Here is a 19,218-nt window from a genome sequence, read left to right as displayed (position 1 = left end):
TGTCTTGCGGTATTCAAATTAGGAACATTGCCAAAAATTGAAATAATAAAAAATCTCCATTTGTTATGGTCAACCCCACCCTGTCTATATTTGTGGATAGATCCACACAAAGGAACACAGAGTTTGGTCTTTTCTTTTTTTTTTCTTCGAGCAGTTTGACAAAAATATTGCACAAATAAAAAAGGGGCATACATAATTTGAATAAAATATCTTTGCATGTTGCGCCCCCGGACGTTCAAAGGGTGCCATTATTATTCGAGAGTTAATTTTCTTTTTCTCCGTCCGTCTCCAGCAGCAGCAGCAGAGTACAAAGAAAATGTGAACAAAAGATGGTACGGTTCACAGCCACCACAACGATGTAGAAAGAGTGAGTCCTTTGAGGTGAATTAAAGCAGAAAGAGATATGTCAGACGGAAAAATTCTGCCACAGTTTCGGAAAGTTGTCTTTTTCCAATGATAATAGCACTAAGACTATACTTTCTTGAGAAACTTATACCGTCGATTCGGAAATGTAATAGTGATAGCAAACATGTGTACATTCACGCCAATTAGGCTATTTGATAGGCTACACCCTATCAATTACGCGACCCTCGTATTCGACCACACTTTCTGCCACCTATGTTGGACGGAGGGAAAATTCACCCCGAAAAAAAAACTGGCAGTAAATGTGCGTCTTTATGGCACTATGCTATCGATAAACACATCAGCGACCCATTAGCAGTCCACGAATTGATACAAGCCAAAGGTTATAAAAAGACATCCCACACAACAGTCTGTAGACCGGATTTGCATCGTGAAAGCCACCCCCGCTCATGGCCCCTTTCAAACGACCGACCGACCGACGATCATGCTTCTGGGCAATAAAAATCGTTTTTCACCGAACGCAACCGTTGTTGGCTTTTGTTTGAACCTCGTCCCTTCCATCGAAAGACACATGCGAGAGTGAGCTCCACGTTTTTATCTTGAATCATTGCGTCTTTTTTTCTTGCCTTTGGTCCTTTGGTTGTCTGCTTTTGGTTTGGCATTTGGTCGTAACATTGAACTGGAATGTACATTGTACATTTTCGTCACGGGCAATGATGGAGCCATGAGATTTTATTAAAGTCCATTATTGAATGAATGTTCTGTACAGTTTTCTGAATATTCGTCCAATTTATTGTGAGAATTTTGGTTACATTTTGGAAGGATAGTGTTCAACTCCTTGAAAAAAAAACAACAACAACAAAAATGAAGAATTTTAATATACATGCCGTTTTGCTAAATTTAATTTAGTAAATTCACACGGGCGAGTTAAAACATGTTTTAACGGTAAAACCTGTTTTCTCACCATTTTGAAATTTAATTACTTTAAAGTTTGTGTTAACTCATATGTGTAAATTTGGAGAAATGTTCTTGTAATATCACCTCCGTGTACGCACGAGCGCAAGCAGCAGTCAAGTGCTCAGTGCTCCATCGTTTTTTCGATTTTTTTCGCCGTAGTTTACCGTGATTAGCCGCGAGTTTGCTCCTGCAGCATGTCAAAGGCCGGCCGTGGCCGTGGCAGTTCGAGTGCGGCCTCGAAAAACCCGCGAAGTTCGTCTACCGGCCGTGTGCAAAAAAGTAAACAAACCAACGCCGTGTCGGCCGCCATCGCGCAGGGGAGCGTGAGCGCAGATGGAATCGACAAAAAATTACTACAACCCGGTTATGTTCCAAGATCACAAGTGCGAACTCGTTCGGGTACTTCTGGTGCCACGACCAGTGGAACGTCAACATCCGCCAACATTCCCATCAGGAACGAGTTCCAGATGCTGAGCGACGACGAAGAAAACAACAACACCGACGGTAGCAGCACTACCGACGACGACGACGACGATGATGGTCGTGCACGGAAAAAAGTGCCGACGTCAAAAAAAAAACAGTTCTCCAACGGAACGAAGACCACCACCAATTTTTGTTTTGGACACGTTGGCGGACGATGTTGACGAGTTGCTGAAAGGCCTCGGAAATTGTCTTAAAATCGGTAAGTCGGCAGTGCAAGTGATCACACTGAACAGAAAAGATTTCGACCTGGTGCTTGAAGAACTGAAGCGTAGCAACTTCAACTTTCACACATACGACCCAGAGAAGCCCCCTGTTAATGTCGTCTTGCAGGGTTACCAAGACCGTCCGATCGCCGACCTGAAGCGACACCTCTCGAACGCCGGAATAAAGCCACGGGAGATAAAGGTGCTCTCTCGAAAGACAACAGTCACGGGTACGCATACCCTGTACCTGTTGTACTTCGACCGCGGCACCATCAAGATCCAAGATCTGCGGCGGACTAAGACGTTGGACAGTTTTTGGGTAAACTGGTGGTAGCGCAATGCCACCGTTGCCAGAAATTCGGCCACGGCTCGCGGAACTGCAACCTCCGGCCCCGCTGCGTGAAGTGCGGTTAGTCACACCTCTCGGAGGCGTGCGCACTCCCACGAAAGGCGGACAACGCAGAACAAACCAAGCCGCGTGTAAAGTGCGCGAATTGTGACGGCAACCATACCAGCAATTACCGCGGATGCGTCGTGCGCAGGGCCTACCTCGAGGAGCAGGAAAAGAGGAAGAAGAAAGCAGCAGCGTCCCACTCTCCTCAGCGGAGTACGAGCGCAACCGTTCCTGCAGTTGGGCAGCGTACGGTTCCAGCGGACAACCCAGCGATCCCTCCTGGATGGGGGCGTTCGTTTGCCAGCGTGGTCGCTGCCGGTAGCAGCGATGCGGCCCAGCAAGGAGTCTTCGGGGAAGATCTCTATACCCTGCCGGAGTTCTTTGCCCTCGCGGTTGAAATGATGACGTGGTTTCGGAGCTGCCGTAACAAGGCGGGGCAATTTCTGGCCCTCGGGGAGCTGATGATCAAGCACATCTATAATTGATATTATTTTTGTCTGTGATCTAGTTTTGAGCTTTCTGTCTATCTATCCTTTTCCCATTGCACTTTCTGTAAGTTTTTGGAAAACTTTACTCTTGCCTATTCCATAGTTATAAGTAATAATTTTTCGATTGAATTACGATGTAAAACACAGCTGAAAGGAACACCAAAACTCTGTTGTGTACCTAAATGAACTCATTGTAACTTGATTATTCACAAATAAAATCGAATTGAAATTGAAAATTCTTGTTATAAATCCTTATTCGGGTGCACAATAAAGTAAGTTGATTCTAACTTTTGATTTTTTTTATAAAATTTAAAGAAGGGGTCTTGTGTCCGCTGAATGTAATGCTGTTCCCCTGGATACGATCAGATCGTGCAATCTTGACACACCCTGCAAGTGCAACAACTTGTCCAAGGAAATTTTCGTTATTGCCGTTTTTCACAAGAGCATGCATTTTTTATTTTAACTCAGAACTCTGATAGCAAAATTTAACGGGACAATGCAGGGAACGGTCAGTCAAATAAACTATGTTAAATATTGTTAACATTGCGTGAACATCTTTCTGGTTTTAAGGCTTCTTAAGGCCTCAAAATAAATGCCGAAACGTCGGTGAAGTAGAGAAAATCTGTTTTTGTTTTTTGGCAAGACTGCTCGCCAAAACCAGAAAGATTAAAAAATAATTAGTCGTTGCGAACACGGATTGCGTGAACATTTAAAACGCTTTTTCTCTCGAAACGTCAAAATAGTGAGTTTGACAAGATAGACCAATCACGACGAAATCATAAATTGTAGGCCTCTCATCTAAATAAAAAAAAACTTGAAATTTTAAAATAATTTTGTTGTTTCTGTCTTAGAAGGATCTGTCTGAGAGGATAATAGTATCCTCTCAACACTCGTTCTTTGAAGCAGCTGATCTCTTTTGAAAGCAATATATTAGCTTTTAAACATTCCTTATAGGTTATATCGTCATCGTCGTGCTAACTTGTCGTACGTGCATTTTGGGCCAAATTGAGTTAAGAACGCCATTTTGTGCAGCTCACAAGGCCTCACCTCTTGATCTTCACAGATCCCCAAAATTCGATTTCAATTCTAAGATATTCAGCGAAAACCGAAAAACTAAGTGCATTTTTGTCATTTTACATATGAAAGTAGTTTCAATCTTGTCGTGCTATCTTGTCACTCCCTGAAAATTGATGTAAGTGCGACAATTGGCCAAAGGGATTTCAGGTCAGAACGCGATTGACGCACGTACAAGTTAGACTTCCGTAAACATTTGTATTTATAACTCGGGACTCCAGCAACCAACTTCAACGAAATTCGGGACAATGCACATAATGGTCAGCCAAACAAAACGTGTTTGTTATTGTTTACATTGAGTGCTTTCGTTTTTGTTTATTCAAGGTCAAACATTAAAACGCGTTTTCTCGGACCGTCGAAATGGCGGATGCGACAGGATAGCACGACGACGTCGATATACTAGTACACCCAGAACTGTCCGATTTTTTACACTAAAATAACGTAATTTATTTTTTTAACAACCTTTTGCCTTCCTCACGTTACTGAGGAAAGGCTATAAAATCAATCGAAAAATGAACTTCTCAATTAGACCTCCTAGACCCACCCACAGAATCAAATTCTGAGCAAATGTCTGTGTGTGTGGTGGGATGTCGATCAAAAAATTGTCACTCGATTATCTCGACATTGGCTGAACCGATTTTATCCGTTTTGGCGTCATTCGATCCGTCTTGGGGTCCCATAAGTCGCTATTAAAAATTTTGCAGTTTAGTTTTAACTTTAAGTACTTAAAAGTACTTCAAAAGTTATGCTAAAAAAACGATTTTAGCAAAATTCCGAAAGATAGTAAAAAGAGTGGTTTTTATAAGAAAACACGTCATGCTATACATTTTAAGAAAGGTATTTAACAGACCTTTCCAACGCGTCCAAGACATTGAAGATCTGATAAATCTGTCAAAAGTTATAAGCACTTAAGTGTTATTTATACGCTTTTTGGAGGCCGGATCTCAGATATGTTGATGAAAACGTTGTCCGGATCTCTCATGCGACATATCGTTAGATAGGTATTCCAAAGACCTTTCTAACGCGTCCAAAAAAAGAGCTTTCCAATGCGTCTAAAACATTGAAGATCTGACAACCCTATCAAAAGTTATAAGCACTTAAGTGTTATTTACGCACTTTTTCGAGGCTGGATCTCAGATATTTTGATGAAAATGCTGCCCGGATCTCTTAAGCGACCTATTGTTGAATGGGTATTCCAAAGACCTTTCTAACGCGTCAAAAACATTGAAGATCTGACAACCCTATCAAAAGTTATAAGCACTTAAGTGTTATTTACGCACTTTTTGCATTTTGGATAGCACCCTTTAAATGTGAGAAAGGCACCAACCACCTAAGGGTGGATTAAGTAACGTTTTTTGCCTTCCTTACGTTACTGAGGAAAGGCTATAAAATCACTCGAAAAATGAACTTCTCAATTAGACCTCCTAGACCCACCTTCATGTATACCTATCGACTCAGAATCAAATTCTGAGCAAATGTCTGTGTGTGTGGTGGGATGTCGATCAAAAAATTGTCACTCGATTATCTCGACATTGGCTGAACCGATTTTATCCGTTTTGGCGTCATTCGATCCGTCTTGGGGTCCCATAAGTCGCTATTAAAAGTTATGTAGTTTAGTTAAGTACTTCACAAGTTATGCTAAAAAAACGATTTTAACAAAAGTCCGGAAGATTGTAAAAAGGGTGGTTTTTGTAAGAAAACCCGTCATGCTATACATTTTCAGAAAGGAATTTAAAAGACCTTTCCAACGTGTCCAAGACATTGAAGATCTGACAAATCTATCAAAAGTTATAAGCACTTAAGTGTTATTTATAGGCTTTTTGGAGGCCGGATCTCAGATATGTTGATTAAAACGTTGTCCGGATCTCTCATGCAACCTATCGTTGGATAGGTATTCAAAAGAGCTTTCCAACGCGCCCAAAACATTGAAGATCTGACAACCCTATCAAAAGTTATAAGCACTTAAGTGTTATTTACGCACTTTTTCGAGGCCGGATCTCAGATATTTTGATGAAAACGTTGTCCGGATCTATCATGCGACCTATCCTAGGATGGGTATTCAAAAGAACTTTCTAACGCGTCCAAAAATTGAAGATCTGACAACCCTATCAAAAGTTATAAGCACTTAAGTGTTATTTATGCACTTTTTGGAGGCCGGATCTCAGATATTTTGATGAAACCGTTGTCCGGATCTCTCATGCGACCTATCGTTGGATAGGTAATCAAAAGACCTTTCCAACAAGCACGAATTGGATTAGGGATCTGGCTACCCTATCATAAGGGGTAAGCATATAAGTGCCCTGCAATATGAAGACTATCCAATCTAGTGGTATGAATAATGAGTCAAATTGATAAAACACTGAATAACATCGCACTTTTGTGTCTATTTTGGAAAGCACCCTTTAAATGTGAGGAAGGCACCAACCACCCTAGGGTGGATTAAGTTACGTTTTTTTGTAAATTTGGCCCGCAAGCTCATTTGAGCTTCAAATTTGGCCAGGTCTTCAAAAACTTTGAGCACCCCTGATGTAACCCATCGCGTGGCCGTGGGAGGTGAAGAAAAATCCACAAGGAGGAGTCTTCTCATCGCAGTGTGCGCAGCACATTCATTAAAGCGTATAAACACAAACCGGTAACCATGGTAACACCATCCCTTTCCGATTGGTGGATTCGTTTTCCCCTCTGAGATTTCACCAAAACGTTTCGCCTACTTCTCCCCTTTTGAACAGTGTGTTAAGAAAATGGGGTTTGCTGGAAAGATTTCTATTCTTTTTGGTTTTGGCACCTACCTTGTCGTGACTTGACGTCCAGCGAAGGCGATTCCAGGTTCTGGGACAGGATCGACGACGGTGTCGAGGTGGTGGTCGGTGATTGTGTTGACGAAACAAGACTCAGGTTACCTGTCCCTAATAAATTACTGCGATGTCTTTGCGACGTGAGACCGTTCCCAACTAGCAAATTGTTTGGCGAAACGAGGGAAGTCGCATTAATCACACTGATCCCACTACCGCCAGAGCCATTTCCTCCACCACCACCACTACCACTACTTCCGTTTCCGGTGCTATTTGAGTTGTTAATACTGTTACTTGTTGTACCACTGTTGTTATTGTTACTGTTGCCGCTATCGGTGTTGTTATTGTTGTTGTTAGTACTACTGTGCGTTATCACATTTTCCAGCGATTCCGTTAGTCGCGGGGAGGAGTAAATGTCACTACGGACAGGAAAAGTAAAGATGGTGGGTTAGTTTACGTGATAAATCTACTTATATTTTAATCAGTGTGTTAATTTGACAGTTGCTGGAAGAATCAGTAATTTAAATTAACATAAAGGTTATTTACTTAAACATCAACTGTCAAATGAAGCACTCCCGATAAGTGGCTGTGGAACCAATTTGGACCCTAATGAACCTACCTGAAAGCACTGGAGCTGCCAAGGAACGCGGTTCGATCCTGCAGGGCAGCTTTGGCCTTTTCGACACTTTGCTTCAACTGTTCGAAGGTGGACTGATGAAATCGATACGAGCCCCAATCCGTGGTGCACTGGGTCAACCCGAGACAGTCCTCCGATTTAACCTGGTGGGTGATCAGCGGAGACGCGGCTCGTTTCAGGTCCAGGGCCGTTTGATATGAGCAAGAGCTTTCATACATCTTGCTGCCGAATTTCCGTTTGACCCTTGAAAAAAGATAAGAAACATGAATTTAATAGGTAGTAATAAGATTTGAGCATATTCTGTTAAAATTAATTGATTAATAATTGAAACACAAGTTGGCTATAGATCGAATAACAAATACTTTCCAATATCTCTCAAGGATCAACCCGAGCAGTCTCTTTGTCCTTGTGTCCTTCCGTGAGTTATCCATTATTATTTGTAGCGTTCAATAAATTATGTCACTCGTGACATTCGTTTGATAAAGCGGCGCTCAGACCATTATTTTGTGCCCAGTTCGGCCGAGTTCCTTGCTCAATAATTATAATTTATGCTATAATTTACATTAATTTCACTGTTTTATCAGCACAATGTCCAACTGGTCGGTCTTACCACCATTCATTGACAACCAACCCACCCAACCACGTGCAATTTGAGTCGACCAGAAGAGACGAGTTGAATTATGCCACTTTGGTAATGTGAAGGACAATGGAACGAGGCTCTGTTTTGAGTGAAAATACATTGGGTTGCTCACAGGTACCTACACTATTATCACCTTCTCTCTTCGAGATACCCATGTATGTGCACGTGTGTGTGAGGCTGTATTGTGCCATTAAACCAAAGGTGATTAATGAAACGAAGATACCCAGAAACAGTGCACACGTGTGTTCTGCCTTCGGCCGTGAATAAGGGATGTTCAACAATGTAAGAAATTAAAAAAAAATAACCTTAATTTTTGTTCGCTTCGCTAGGAGACGGTGATTTTGCGGATTAACCTTAATTTTTGTTAGTTAAAACTAGATTTTGGCTCTCTGTAATTGTTAAGCATTATTCGAGAAATTGAAACATTGTTTTTCTCAAATTCAATTCATTGCAATCTCGGAAACTATTTTTGAAACTTCAAAGCCTAAAAATAAAAGTAGTACAGAATTTACTTAGCACCGTCATCTGGGGCGAATCGGGACTACAGTCTGAATAGAGACAACAGTGTTAAGAGCACCTAAAGGTTTTGAATTTGGAAATGAGTGTACACATTTTGTTTAGGTGAGTCTGTTCTGTCCGGAACCAATCAGAAAAATAAAAATACTGTGCTGTACTGTGGTTAAACCTGCTGTCTCAATTCGCCCCATGTGTCCCAATTCGCCCCAGTTGATGGCAACGTAAAAAGAGTATTTCAGAAATGAATAAAACATGTATATTATGTGTTGGCATGGTTGATAGCCAAATGTGTTCGTTATTGACAGATCAGATAAAGTTAAATAATGAATCAAAACTGATTAGTGGGAGCCAATAATTCGTTCACCGTTTAACTCCTGAAGATCCCTACTTTATTCGTCAATACCGGCGCCTTCCCAAAAAGATTGCAGTACAATAAGGGTGGAATGTTAGTTCAACAAATATTTGTTCGGTAACTGGGCTGCTTTTTACCTGGGCGCTCAATAGCTAGGGCGTAGCCCACTTGAAAGGCAGACAAACGTCAAAATTCCATTGTAAGAAATAAAACTTTTATTTTATTTTATGTAATTTCAAGTCACAATTAAAGGAAACTTGGAAACATGATCTAGACTAGAACATTTAGAAACTTTTATTTTTGTATTTTACTAAGACAATATAATGAATTTGTATACCCATCGGCATTTTTCGTTCAGCTTAGTTAGCATTCGGAAACTGGGCTACGTTCTCAGCCCAGTTACCGAACTAGTTCTGCATTTGAATTTGCACACTTCTCAGACATGACGTTTGTTGCCTTATTCCTTACGACGCCGCTTAACCCCTTTGAGTTCACAGCATCTCGTGAAAGATATGCCTCTTTACTTTCTGTTAGTAGGACAAGATATTAATTTTTCGATGCCGATTCCAAGTAACTAAGCATCATGTTTACCATGACGACCTAAACCGCCAACGTGCCTTCCGATCAACGACGATATAGAAATGAGTGTTTTACAGTGCAATGTTTCATCACTTTAAATATTTAAAACATTAAATCATGAGTTAAAGTAACAATTCACACGACGCCGTGCCTTCCATTAAACTATGCTATAGGAATGACTTCTTCAATTACACAAAACTTTACACAAGTTTTGGTCACCTACCGTGCACCAGCACTTTACTAATTGAGCTATCCTGCGTGGTGCAAGCCAATCACGATCACACGGAAACAAACACCTTGCGGTTAGGTGGTGAACTCACAAAAACATGGACATTATTATATAAAACCAATCAAAACCAATAATGAAGTTATTTGCTATGAAAAATAAGCTTAATAGAAACAATTTATACGTTTAAGAGTGCATATTTTTTTATTCATAAATATTACAAAAAATATATAAGAATCTCTTCCTTGCAGTTAATGTAACGCAATAGGCCTGACCACTTTTCATCTCAAACATGACCATCTTAAACCCATTTATACAAATTTAAACTCAAAACGGTACCATACAAAATTTGTTGAAATGAAGATTTTTTTCTCTATTCGAAAAATTAATGGTAACATCATCCCTACCAGCGCGATCATTTCATTTCGCTCCACTGCCGATGTTTTGCAACATAATGTTATTGTGTCCATGAACCAGTATAGCCCAAAGAGCTGTGTATGTTTGTATGTACAGCCGCAGAATTATTGAAATACGCATATTCCGAAAAACCGGAAGTGAACGCATACAATCTTGTAAAGAGCCATCCTGCACCAGGCCTGACAGCGGAAGGCCCTACCTCGGTATGTGTGTGAGTTTGTGTGTCTGTTGTGCCGAGAATATGGCCACCCCTGGGGTGGAGTTTACGGATCGAGGGATTTATAAACGTAAATCAAACGCTTTACTTCCGGCAGAATTTGAATATTCATGCAGATTACGAGCCGAGCGGCAGGCTTTTGTGTGTTCTAGAAATGATCCGTGAAGGAAGGGCTCGGGTACACGCACGTGTTTGTTTTAATGTGTCGAGTTGGGACCACTTTAAGCCACTTTTGAAGAGATGCTGAACATGCCTTGCCACTAACCTCATGGTTTCTTTTTTTTCTTGTAACACTTTTAAACAACTTAATAAGATTGAAGCAACAAAAACAATCACATTTTTCAACGCGACCCGTCCAGACTAAACTAAAACGTATCAACAAGTGCTACAACGTGTTTGCGACCTGGAGCAATAATACAAACTCCGACAACAACAAATAAGCACTCGCAGAGAGTAGAAACGAACAAAAAAAACACTGCCGAACCAGCAGCGGCAGCAATTGAGCATTTCCGGTACCGGACATAAATCGAATTTTAAGCGCATAAACGCAAAGCAGTGCCCCCAGAACAGCAGTGCGATATTGGACTTCGCTGGACTCCCCATTTTCAAAGGGGGGTTCGTCGGAGTTGCAGGTGAGGTCTAGGTCATTATTTGGCGTGTGTGACGGACCCCCTCTGATTTCTCCAGCAAACACGAGGGTTTTGTTGGTGAGATCAGCTGTTTGCAAAGTCGCCAAAACAAATAAATTTCGTGTAGTCGTTCAAACAAATCCAAATTGCCGGTGGCACGGGTCTAACCATTTGTGACAATATTTGACTTGAGTTATAATCGCGCAGGTAATGTGTTTGTATAACTGATGTAGCTTCAAATTGACTTTCGGCAACTAAAGCAAACATCGTAGAAAATGGATGTGTGAATTGCTTCGCACATCGTGATGATAATCTAATGAAAAATTAACATCTTTGTAAGGTTTTTTGGTATAAAAATACAAACAAACTTTTCCATCGAAGCACGCAGAATGATATTGGTTAGGAAAAGTTTTAGTTATCCAATCAATGCAACGTCACATAATAGAACCGAAAAAATCATCAACATTTCTGAAATAAAGGTTTTAAAAACATGAATTGCTATTTGAATGTTTTACTTCTAAGCAATTTCACAAATTCAGAAAAAGTTGCACAGACCCCTCTTCGATTTGCGTGAAACTTTGTCCTTAAAGGTAATTTTTGACTCTGATCACGAAACCGAGGTTTATTTTTCGATACCTCGTGACGGAAGGGCTCCTTTATTGTTGAACATTCGAAAAAAAACGTATTTTTCAATTTTTTTGCGGCCTGAAATGGTGATGATTTGGAAAATTGAAATCAAAAGGACTTTCATGCAATGTTGGACGCTTAATTTGATGGCGTACTGAAAATTCCAAACAAACGTATTCTCCATCGAAAAAAAATGAAACAGTGTTGAAGCTTATGCCATTTTTAGTTACTCAACTTGTAAAAAATTAGAAGGGAAACTCAAGAGAAGTTCAGAAAAGTACACAAATTTATTGAAAAAAAAAAAGTTTCGCATTTTTTGTAACTATGCAGAATTATTATTTAAGGGACTACATGCATGAGGAAAATCTTAAAATTTCTTATTTCCGAAAACATATTCAATCCTTTCCAAAGGTGATTTTCACGATTCTTGTTTGAAATTTTACCAAGCGCCACTATTAGGGGTTAGATCTCTCAAGACATATTCCGCGTGCATCATGAAGTCCGATTTTGAAATTATCTTTAAAAAAAAATACAAAACTCAAAAACTGACGATTTTTTATTTGAAAACATCAGCCTTCGCACACGGGACCGGTTTTAAGAGTCCGCCAACTTGGTGAAAGCAGTTAAGAGATATTGTGGCACCTGATGCTTACTTCGAATAGCTTCGAATCTCGGCAATAATAGAACCAATTGTCTTCAACTTTATTTTAGTAATGGTTTAAAATATGGTAAATCATTCATTTTAAACCATTAAGGGGATACATACATGAAAATCGACAAAATTGTAAGAGATTGGTTTGAGCACACACTAAAACTTTTTTTTAAATCTGTTTTAAGGACATTGAAATATATATTTTCAACTATTATCAAAATAAATTTGAAAATATTTGGTTGTATCATTGCCGATATATGGCCATTTTAAGTTATCAGTTTCAAAAAACGGGTGCCACGATATCTCAACACTGCGTTGACCAAATCGGCTCAAAATTTTGGTGAAGACTCGTTAAGCCGGTTCCGTGTGCATGACGAAGCCCGATTTACAAAAACTTTACCAAAAAAAAAAGAAAAAAATATTTTTTTGTTTTTCATATAAAAAATCGTCAGTTTAAGATTTTTGTATTTTTTGAAAATTAAAGATTTGAAATTCGGGCTTCGTCATGCACACGGGATATGTCTTAGGAGTCTTCACCCAAAATTTCAGCCAATTTGGTCCGTCCCATCTCGAGATATCGTGGCACCCGTAAATCAACTCGGTGTTCAGAGAAAAACGCTCACAAAGTTCGACAGTTCGCTTTGCGCTTGGCAAAATTTTGAACGTAAATCGTCTCTTACTCAGTTTAATCATGAAATATCTTCATGAAACTTTCAGGAGTGATTGAAAGTCATGTTTTAAGTGAATTTATTAAATTTTCTGAAATATGATATTTTTGATTTTCTACATGTATGTAACCCCTTAAGCCCTGAAAACAGAATTTCAAAAATAGTGTGTGCTCATACCAACTCTTGACATCTTGCTTATTTACATGTATGTAACTCCTTATGTTGCTTTTTGCTTGATCTCAGTTTAAAACGCTTATCAAAAAATGTACATCAAAGAATAGTTAAACGACTCATCATTCAACAATTAATAAATCTACCTTTGAATTTCCTGAAGATTCCCATGTTTCTGGTGAGGAAGTCAAAGTTGCAGTTAAACAAATGAAAAATATGAAAGCTCCAGGCTTTGATAACATTTTTAATCTAGTGTTGAAAAAACAGAATGATCAGTTCTTTCAACATCTAGCCAATATTTTCAATAAATGTTTGCAACTTGGTTACTTCCCCACCAATTGGAAACTGGGCAAAGTCACACACTTAAAAATATGAATTTTACATTTAACGTAATCATGGTTTCAACGTAATTTTTAATCATGTAATCAATTATTTGATGTAATACATATTATGTTTTCTTCCGACGTAGCTTGTAAAAATTATCTTGTAGATGTTAAAACTCAATTTTACATCATAAAAAATGTAAGAATCAATTAATTATGGCTCAATTTTCGGTCAATTATTATGCACATAGATGGAGCGTGTTATTTGATGTAATTTTCTGTTACATTTATCCGAACTTAACACGGTTCCACTTGACAGTGCAAAGCATAGACTAATTAAAGACTAAACACTCCGAACAAAATTTTTCAAAAAGTATGACTCATAAGCTGTGAACCGCGAGTACCACGTTGAACCACACATCGGCTCGCCCCTCGTATGACAGAACGACCTGGCAGCGCTGGGTTTTTCGATTTCGTTTTGTGCTGATTTACGCGCGCATCTTGTTTGTTTTTGTTTTGCTTAGCGATCAAGGCAGGCTGCAAATGAGTCAATCAGCTGTGCAGGGATTTTTGTTTGGCGCAACGAGCGAAATTGACTGGTGTTTGGTTTTTAAGGTAATGTTTAGCTTTTAAAATAAATGCTCATTTTATCAGTTTATCATTGGTGTTCTCTTTTCCAGATGATTGCTGTTTGTCATCATTCCTCGTAAGCGAAATCTGTTCAATACGAACACCACGATCGTCCGCGACCTTGCCGCCGGATGATTTGATCATCTCGAATCTAGACAACTCGATGGTAACGATTGCCTGCGACACTCTACCAAAGGCCGGATTTTTGGAACCGAAGTGCGCGTTTGGCATTTCCATGCTGTACATTGTCCGTCCCAACACGTTCATCGGTGAGGGTGTCGACTTCGGCGGGTCAACATTTCCGGTCAACATTCCGGTCATCAGAGGCCACTCCGGCCAGACCATTATCCCAGTGAGCTTCCCCAGGACAAGATTGCCACCCTGGCGGTACGCATTCAGGAGGTCCTCAAGACCAAGACCGGTGCCGGTGCGGACACTCTCACGACGGCCTACGCCGAAGCCCGTTTTGCCCTCGCTATGGCCCATGCCATGAACGGCAAAATGAACGTGATTGAGTGCGCGTTCGTCCGCTCGTCACTTGCTTCTCCACGCTGCTGCTGCTGGGCAAGAACGTTCTCGAGAAGAACCTTGGTCTGCCCAAGGTGAACGCCTACGGACAGGAGCTACTGAAGAAGGACATATCGGAGCTGAAGAAAAACATCCGGAAGGGCGAGGAATTTGTCAAGAACTATGTGAACAAAAAAAAAAGTGAATTTCGATCATGTTGAAAAAGTTGTAACCGTTATAACCAACCATTGAAAATAAACTTTCAAGTGCATGATAAAAATTATCGTCGTTTTTGTTTTCTTTGTATTTACCAAAGTAAAAGAAGGAATTTTTCCCCATGACCCATGAGGATTCTTAAACTTAGCGACTTCGGTGGGTCTCAGTTCCGGGACGAAGTGGGCTTCCTTTTTGGGGGCTCCCTCTAAGTGGAACAAACTGTGCTGACCTCCGCGTACAGTTCGCCTATATAGGTGACGGAGAAGGAGGTGCACTGGGCGGTCGTACGGATTGTCGGTGAAACTGGTTCGGGGACAAATTTTTGTTTGACGACGTTATCGCTGGGGTTCGGAATGCCAAGTTGACGGTTCAGGGCAAAGAACTTGGCTGATTTGAGGTTTTTGAAGTAGGTGCACATTCTTGCCTTTCAGTGTGACAATTCCGGGTAGGAGGAGGACGGTTTTCTTCAGCTGAAGCCGGACGGCGGTATTAGCCGGAGGTGGCCCGCGCCGGTTTGGCTTGGCAAACCCGACGGTGATCACGTGGATCGTTTTTGGGAAGAAGACGATTAACATCCCACAATGATCTCGATCGAGAGCCGCTTCTTGTCTAGAACCGACCACTCTCGGGATTTCGCTCGGGATCCCCTCCTCATCCGGAACATGGCCCATCGTCCTCATCCGGATCCTGGTTCCGTCTAAATCAAAACAAGACATAAACAATAACATTGCGCGAAATGTCATGTCAAAGTCAGAGCTGCCAGTTGTTGACATTTCGATCTGTCATGTTTGACAGTGAACCGGCCGTGCCGAGGGGTCATAAAAAGGTTGAGTCATGGTTCAGAGCCCACTGAGTAGTCTTTTATTAGTCTACACAGAAAAAAAAGTGTGATTTTACAGGACACTGAACTACTGTTTTGAATGTAAACATGCTCAATGTAAATTTGAAAATCGTTGTAAATCGTTGTATTGCATTTAAAGAGGGTTAATGTAAATTGAAATTGAATGTAACCGCCAAATCCCATTTAAATGATCTTGTTTTGTTGACGCTGGCCAAATTTGAAAGCATGAAAAGCATGTAATTGAACTATCATTGTAAAATTTTCTAATCGTAAATATAAAAAGCATTGAAATTGTGTTGTGTTTAAATGACAGCTGACCAAAACAAAGCAGTTATTTGTGTTAAGGCGAGCGGTGAAGCGGAAGTGTTTGTTTATGCGCCGCGTCAAGTGCTTGAAATATTAGATAAACAAACTTTCTGGGACGGGACGATGTTGTCCGGAGTGTCAGTGGCTGTACCAAGCTGGAGTACGGGAAATCCGTTTGATTAGTAGAAGTACTGGATCAATCGTTTGGTGAATTGTTTTCGTAAGTGCTCGGTCTGTTTCCTTGTACTGGACTCATAAATAATGTATCTTTTTAGACACTTTCAGCAGTGGCTGGAGAGGGTCTCTATTTACTTACTAACCGGACAACAGAAGACAGTTCCGGGACTCCAAAACCAGAGTTCCTTCACGCATCTAATAATGGCATGTTCTGGAAGTAACGTGAAGATTGAAGGTAAGTAGTACTGATCGGAATGTTCCAGTCAAACTTAGCCTTTGTCAGCAGCGTCGAGAACCATTTCCGATTTTGATGGATGGTCTTGGAGGAGCATCGATGAATCAGCTGCAGATTAGAACTTCCTATCCTATCTGCATGCAGGATGCGGCCATAGAAAATATCGTACTCGATTGCTCCAAGTCTGACCCACACACAAACATTTGATTCACATTAACCGTTCTCTTCCTTTCATACAAAAGATTTGTTTCGGCTTGGAATTATTTAGAAATTGGTCAAGAAAATTAAAAATTGCTTCAAAAGATTAAACGAAGTGTCAAAATTTGTTGACATGCTACACGTTGATGAGAAAGTTATATAATAAAGGTTGGATCAAAATAAAGGGGAATTCGTACTGCTTATGCTTATTTCTTTCGCAACGTGTAGTTTGTTTTGATTTCACACGCCAGTCAGTTCAATACGAATTCTGAGCACGAATTCGTTTCGAATCTTGTAAGAATTCCGTTTCAAATGCCGCAACCTGTTCAAACACGGAACCAGTTGTTGCATTTTAAACGGAATTCGTATACGATTTGAATTCGAATTGAACTGACTGAGAACTTCCGCTTTTTCGGATTCCGTTTTTGGTTCATTCTTGATCTTGAACAATGATGTGATTAAAATGCAACATAAGTTGAAAATCATGTTGTTATAGGTAAGATAATTTGAACGGTATTGCCATTACAGAGAAAAATTTCTCAGGCCAACCCTTGATTTCTAAGAAGAGTGCGGACATTATTCTTTGAATCAGCTATAATTTCTCCGCTAGAGACTCCATGGACCAACTCCACACACGGTGACGAGCAATTATTTTGACGATTTCGATCTATAAATTAATTCTATCTCCCATTTTGAACACAGCCTAAACTGCAGCAAAACTGGCTCGTGGAGGTAAAGCAAAATTGGCCATCCTTCGTCCCATGCCTACAATGGCCAATACGTCAACACGCAGCTCCAAAGGAAAGGGGTCAAGAAATATCTCTCGACTTTTTTTTATTAAGTCCTATAAACATATAAAAGAGCTTATAGGACCTTTAAAAAAAATACCTCTGGATCTTTACGAACAGCAGAACAAAGGAGAGGGGCGATTTCTTGGGACTTTCCTTCGCCCTCTCTGGCTTGCTCCCGGTGCCGCTGCTGCCCATTTTAGATTTCTTTGACCGGTTCCTTACGGATTTATTGCCTTTTTATGACAACGTTCTTAAATTTGAAAATAAATTAGTAACTGAATTTAATAATAAGTTTAAATATTGCATCTATAATTTCAAAATGTTCTACGAAATTGAATGATTTTGAATGAGGTGTGGTACACACCTACCAAAATAAACAGCTTAAAATTATTTAACTTCTCATTACGATCGAATTAGCGAGATTCGAACCAGCGAATCTGCTCTGTACAGCTTAGCTTGAATAACCATTTAACCCCAAGTAGTTGGAAAAACCTGGCAAAGTGTATTTTCTGGTAAGCGTGTACTGAAAAGCGCCCCACCCCTCGCCCTCCTAATTACGGTCGAAAACGTCAAAACAAATCAAAGTAAACTCTGCTTTTGCAGTAACTGTTTTCGTTCTTTTTTTAATGTTTTTTAAGTTGGTGGTGCTAAATCGGAATCTTCCCTGCTGGACACGGCAGTCAGCTTGCGTCAAGATCTCGGGCAAACGGCACTTCATCAGTGTGCCAGTAATCAAAATTTACTGGGCATTCGGCCTTTGCTGTCTCACAGCGTCGATGCAGTACTTCATCATGGCCCATTTGGCCACAAAAACATCCTGCAGGATACACCCTCGGAGTGCCAACTGCTGGAGGCGACAATTGAACAAAGCCGGCTATTTAAAAAGCGACTGCCAGATAACAGTTTAGTCGTGGTCATGACGGAAGACATCACTCTACAATTTCGTTCCGGTTATCAAGTTTAAGCTGAAGCACGCATCAAACAAGGTATTGATCAAGGTAAGACCCTCATTAAAGGAATGTTCTCAATTTTTAAAATCCCTCCCACACAGCACAGTACGTACATTATCACGACGCATTTTGTCGACGCTGTTGGATCAAATGCGCACGGGCAGGATGATCCCGATCGACGTCGTCCTCCTGGCAACTGTCGAAAACTTGGTGCAAGACGCGATGCTGGTCCCCCTGGTCCCGCAAGCTTCCGCCGCGACTAGTGAAAACGTTGGATCGCTGGGCAGCGCGAGCTAAATGGCAACAACGGGCTCTCCGACGACGGAAACCGTTTTACTGCCAACGAGTGAACACTGTTGGTTTTAGTTCAGTAAGTTTGACAAACTATTTATTTAATACAAAATTTAATTTAGGAATTAATATTGTAGTTTGGTGCAGCTGCCAGTTCGCAGGCGCTTCGATTCAGCAGAAAAGGTGTGATGTCAAACTGCAGCGTTCCCACCTTCATCACCAAATTCATTTGATTGATCTAAAGTCGCGCGAGCAGATCATGCCGAACATCGCGGTCAACGTGTGGCACGTGGACATGACCTCTAGGTAATTTGCATAACTGTAAGTTTTTATTATTTTTAATCTCCCAGTGACTTCCGCAGAGCTAAAATCACAATTTGCATGCTCGTAGAACAAATGTTTTCTTGCAACTATAGTAGGACTCCGTTGAATTTTAAATCTGATGATTTTCATGTTATTAGCCCAGAAGTCCTTAAGAATTAACTATTGCCTTTTCTTATTAATAGCGAGAACTGTTTGATTCAAAACAAGTTCTTAAGTTGATAAGAAAGGAGTAACTTTTTAATCAATATTTCTGGCGTTTATTTCTTCTTGAAATATACCTAACCGTCAAAAGAAAACAATCAGTGTATCCCGCACATTCTAATAGATGTTGACATAAAGTGTGA

The 19,218-nt window shown here is 40.4% G+C and overlaps 1 protein-coding gene and 1 long non-coding RNA gene across 6 annotated transcripts in view; one reads left to right on the top strand and one right to left on the bottom strand.

Moving 5' to 3' along the window:
• The window catches only part of LOC6030793 (DNA-binding protein D-ETS-3), a 129,263-nt gene that overhangs the window by 103,838 nt on the left and 6,207 nt on the right, over window positions 1-19,218 (bottom strand). For 4 of the 5 annotated variants that reach the window (XR_005278289.1, XR_005278290.1, XM_038260820.1 and 1 more), the window contains exons 1-3: window positions 10,604-10,731; window positions 7,374-7,634; window positions 6,752-7,173 (exon numbers count right to left, since the gene is read on the bottom strand). Coding sequence is in view for 3 of the 5 variants with exons in the window: in XM_038260820.1 (XP_038116748.1) it covers window positions 6,752-7,173; window positions 7,374-7,634; window positions 10,604-10,608 (688 nt within the window). In the remaining 2 variants the exon portion in view is untranslated. Of the gene's footprint in view, window positions 1-6,751; window positions 7,174-7,373; window positions 7,635-10,603; window positions 10,732-19,218 lie in introns of those variants that run through there. The other variant, XM_038260822.1, reaches the window with a different exon arrangement.
• LOC119768972 lies at window positions 13,741-14,746 on the top strand. The gene is made up of 2 exons (XR_005278291.1): window positions 13,741-14,023; window positions 14,089-14,746. It is a non-coding gene; the product is annotated as an uncharacterized LOC119768972 (long non-coding RNA).

This window comes from Culex quinquefasciatus, chromosome 3 (genome assembly GCF_015732765.1).
Source record: "Culex quinquefasciatus strain JHB chromosome 3, VPISU_Cqui_1.0_pri_paternal, whole genome shotgun sequence".
In the NCBI taxonomy this organism is placed as follows: Eukaryota; Metazoa; Arthropoda; class Insecta; order Diptera; family Culicidae; genus Culex; species Culex quinquefasciatus.
Note: the sequence above shows the minus strand (reverse complement) of the source record. Positions and strands in the feature narration are given on the sequence as shown.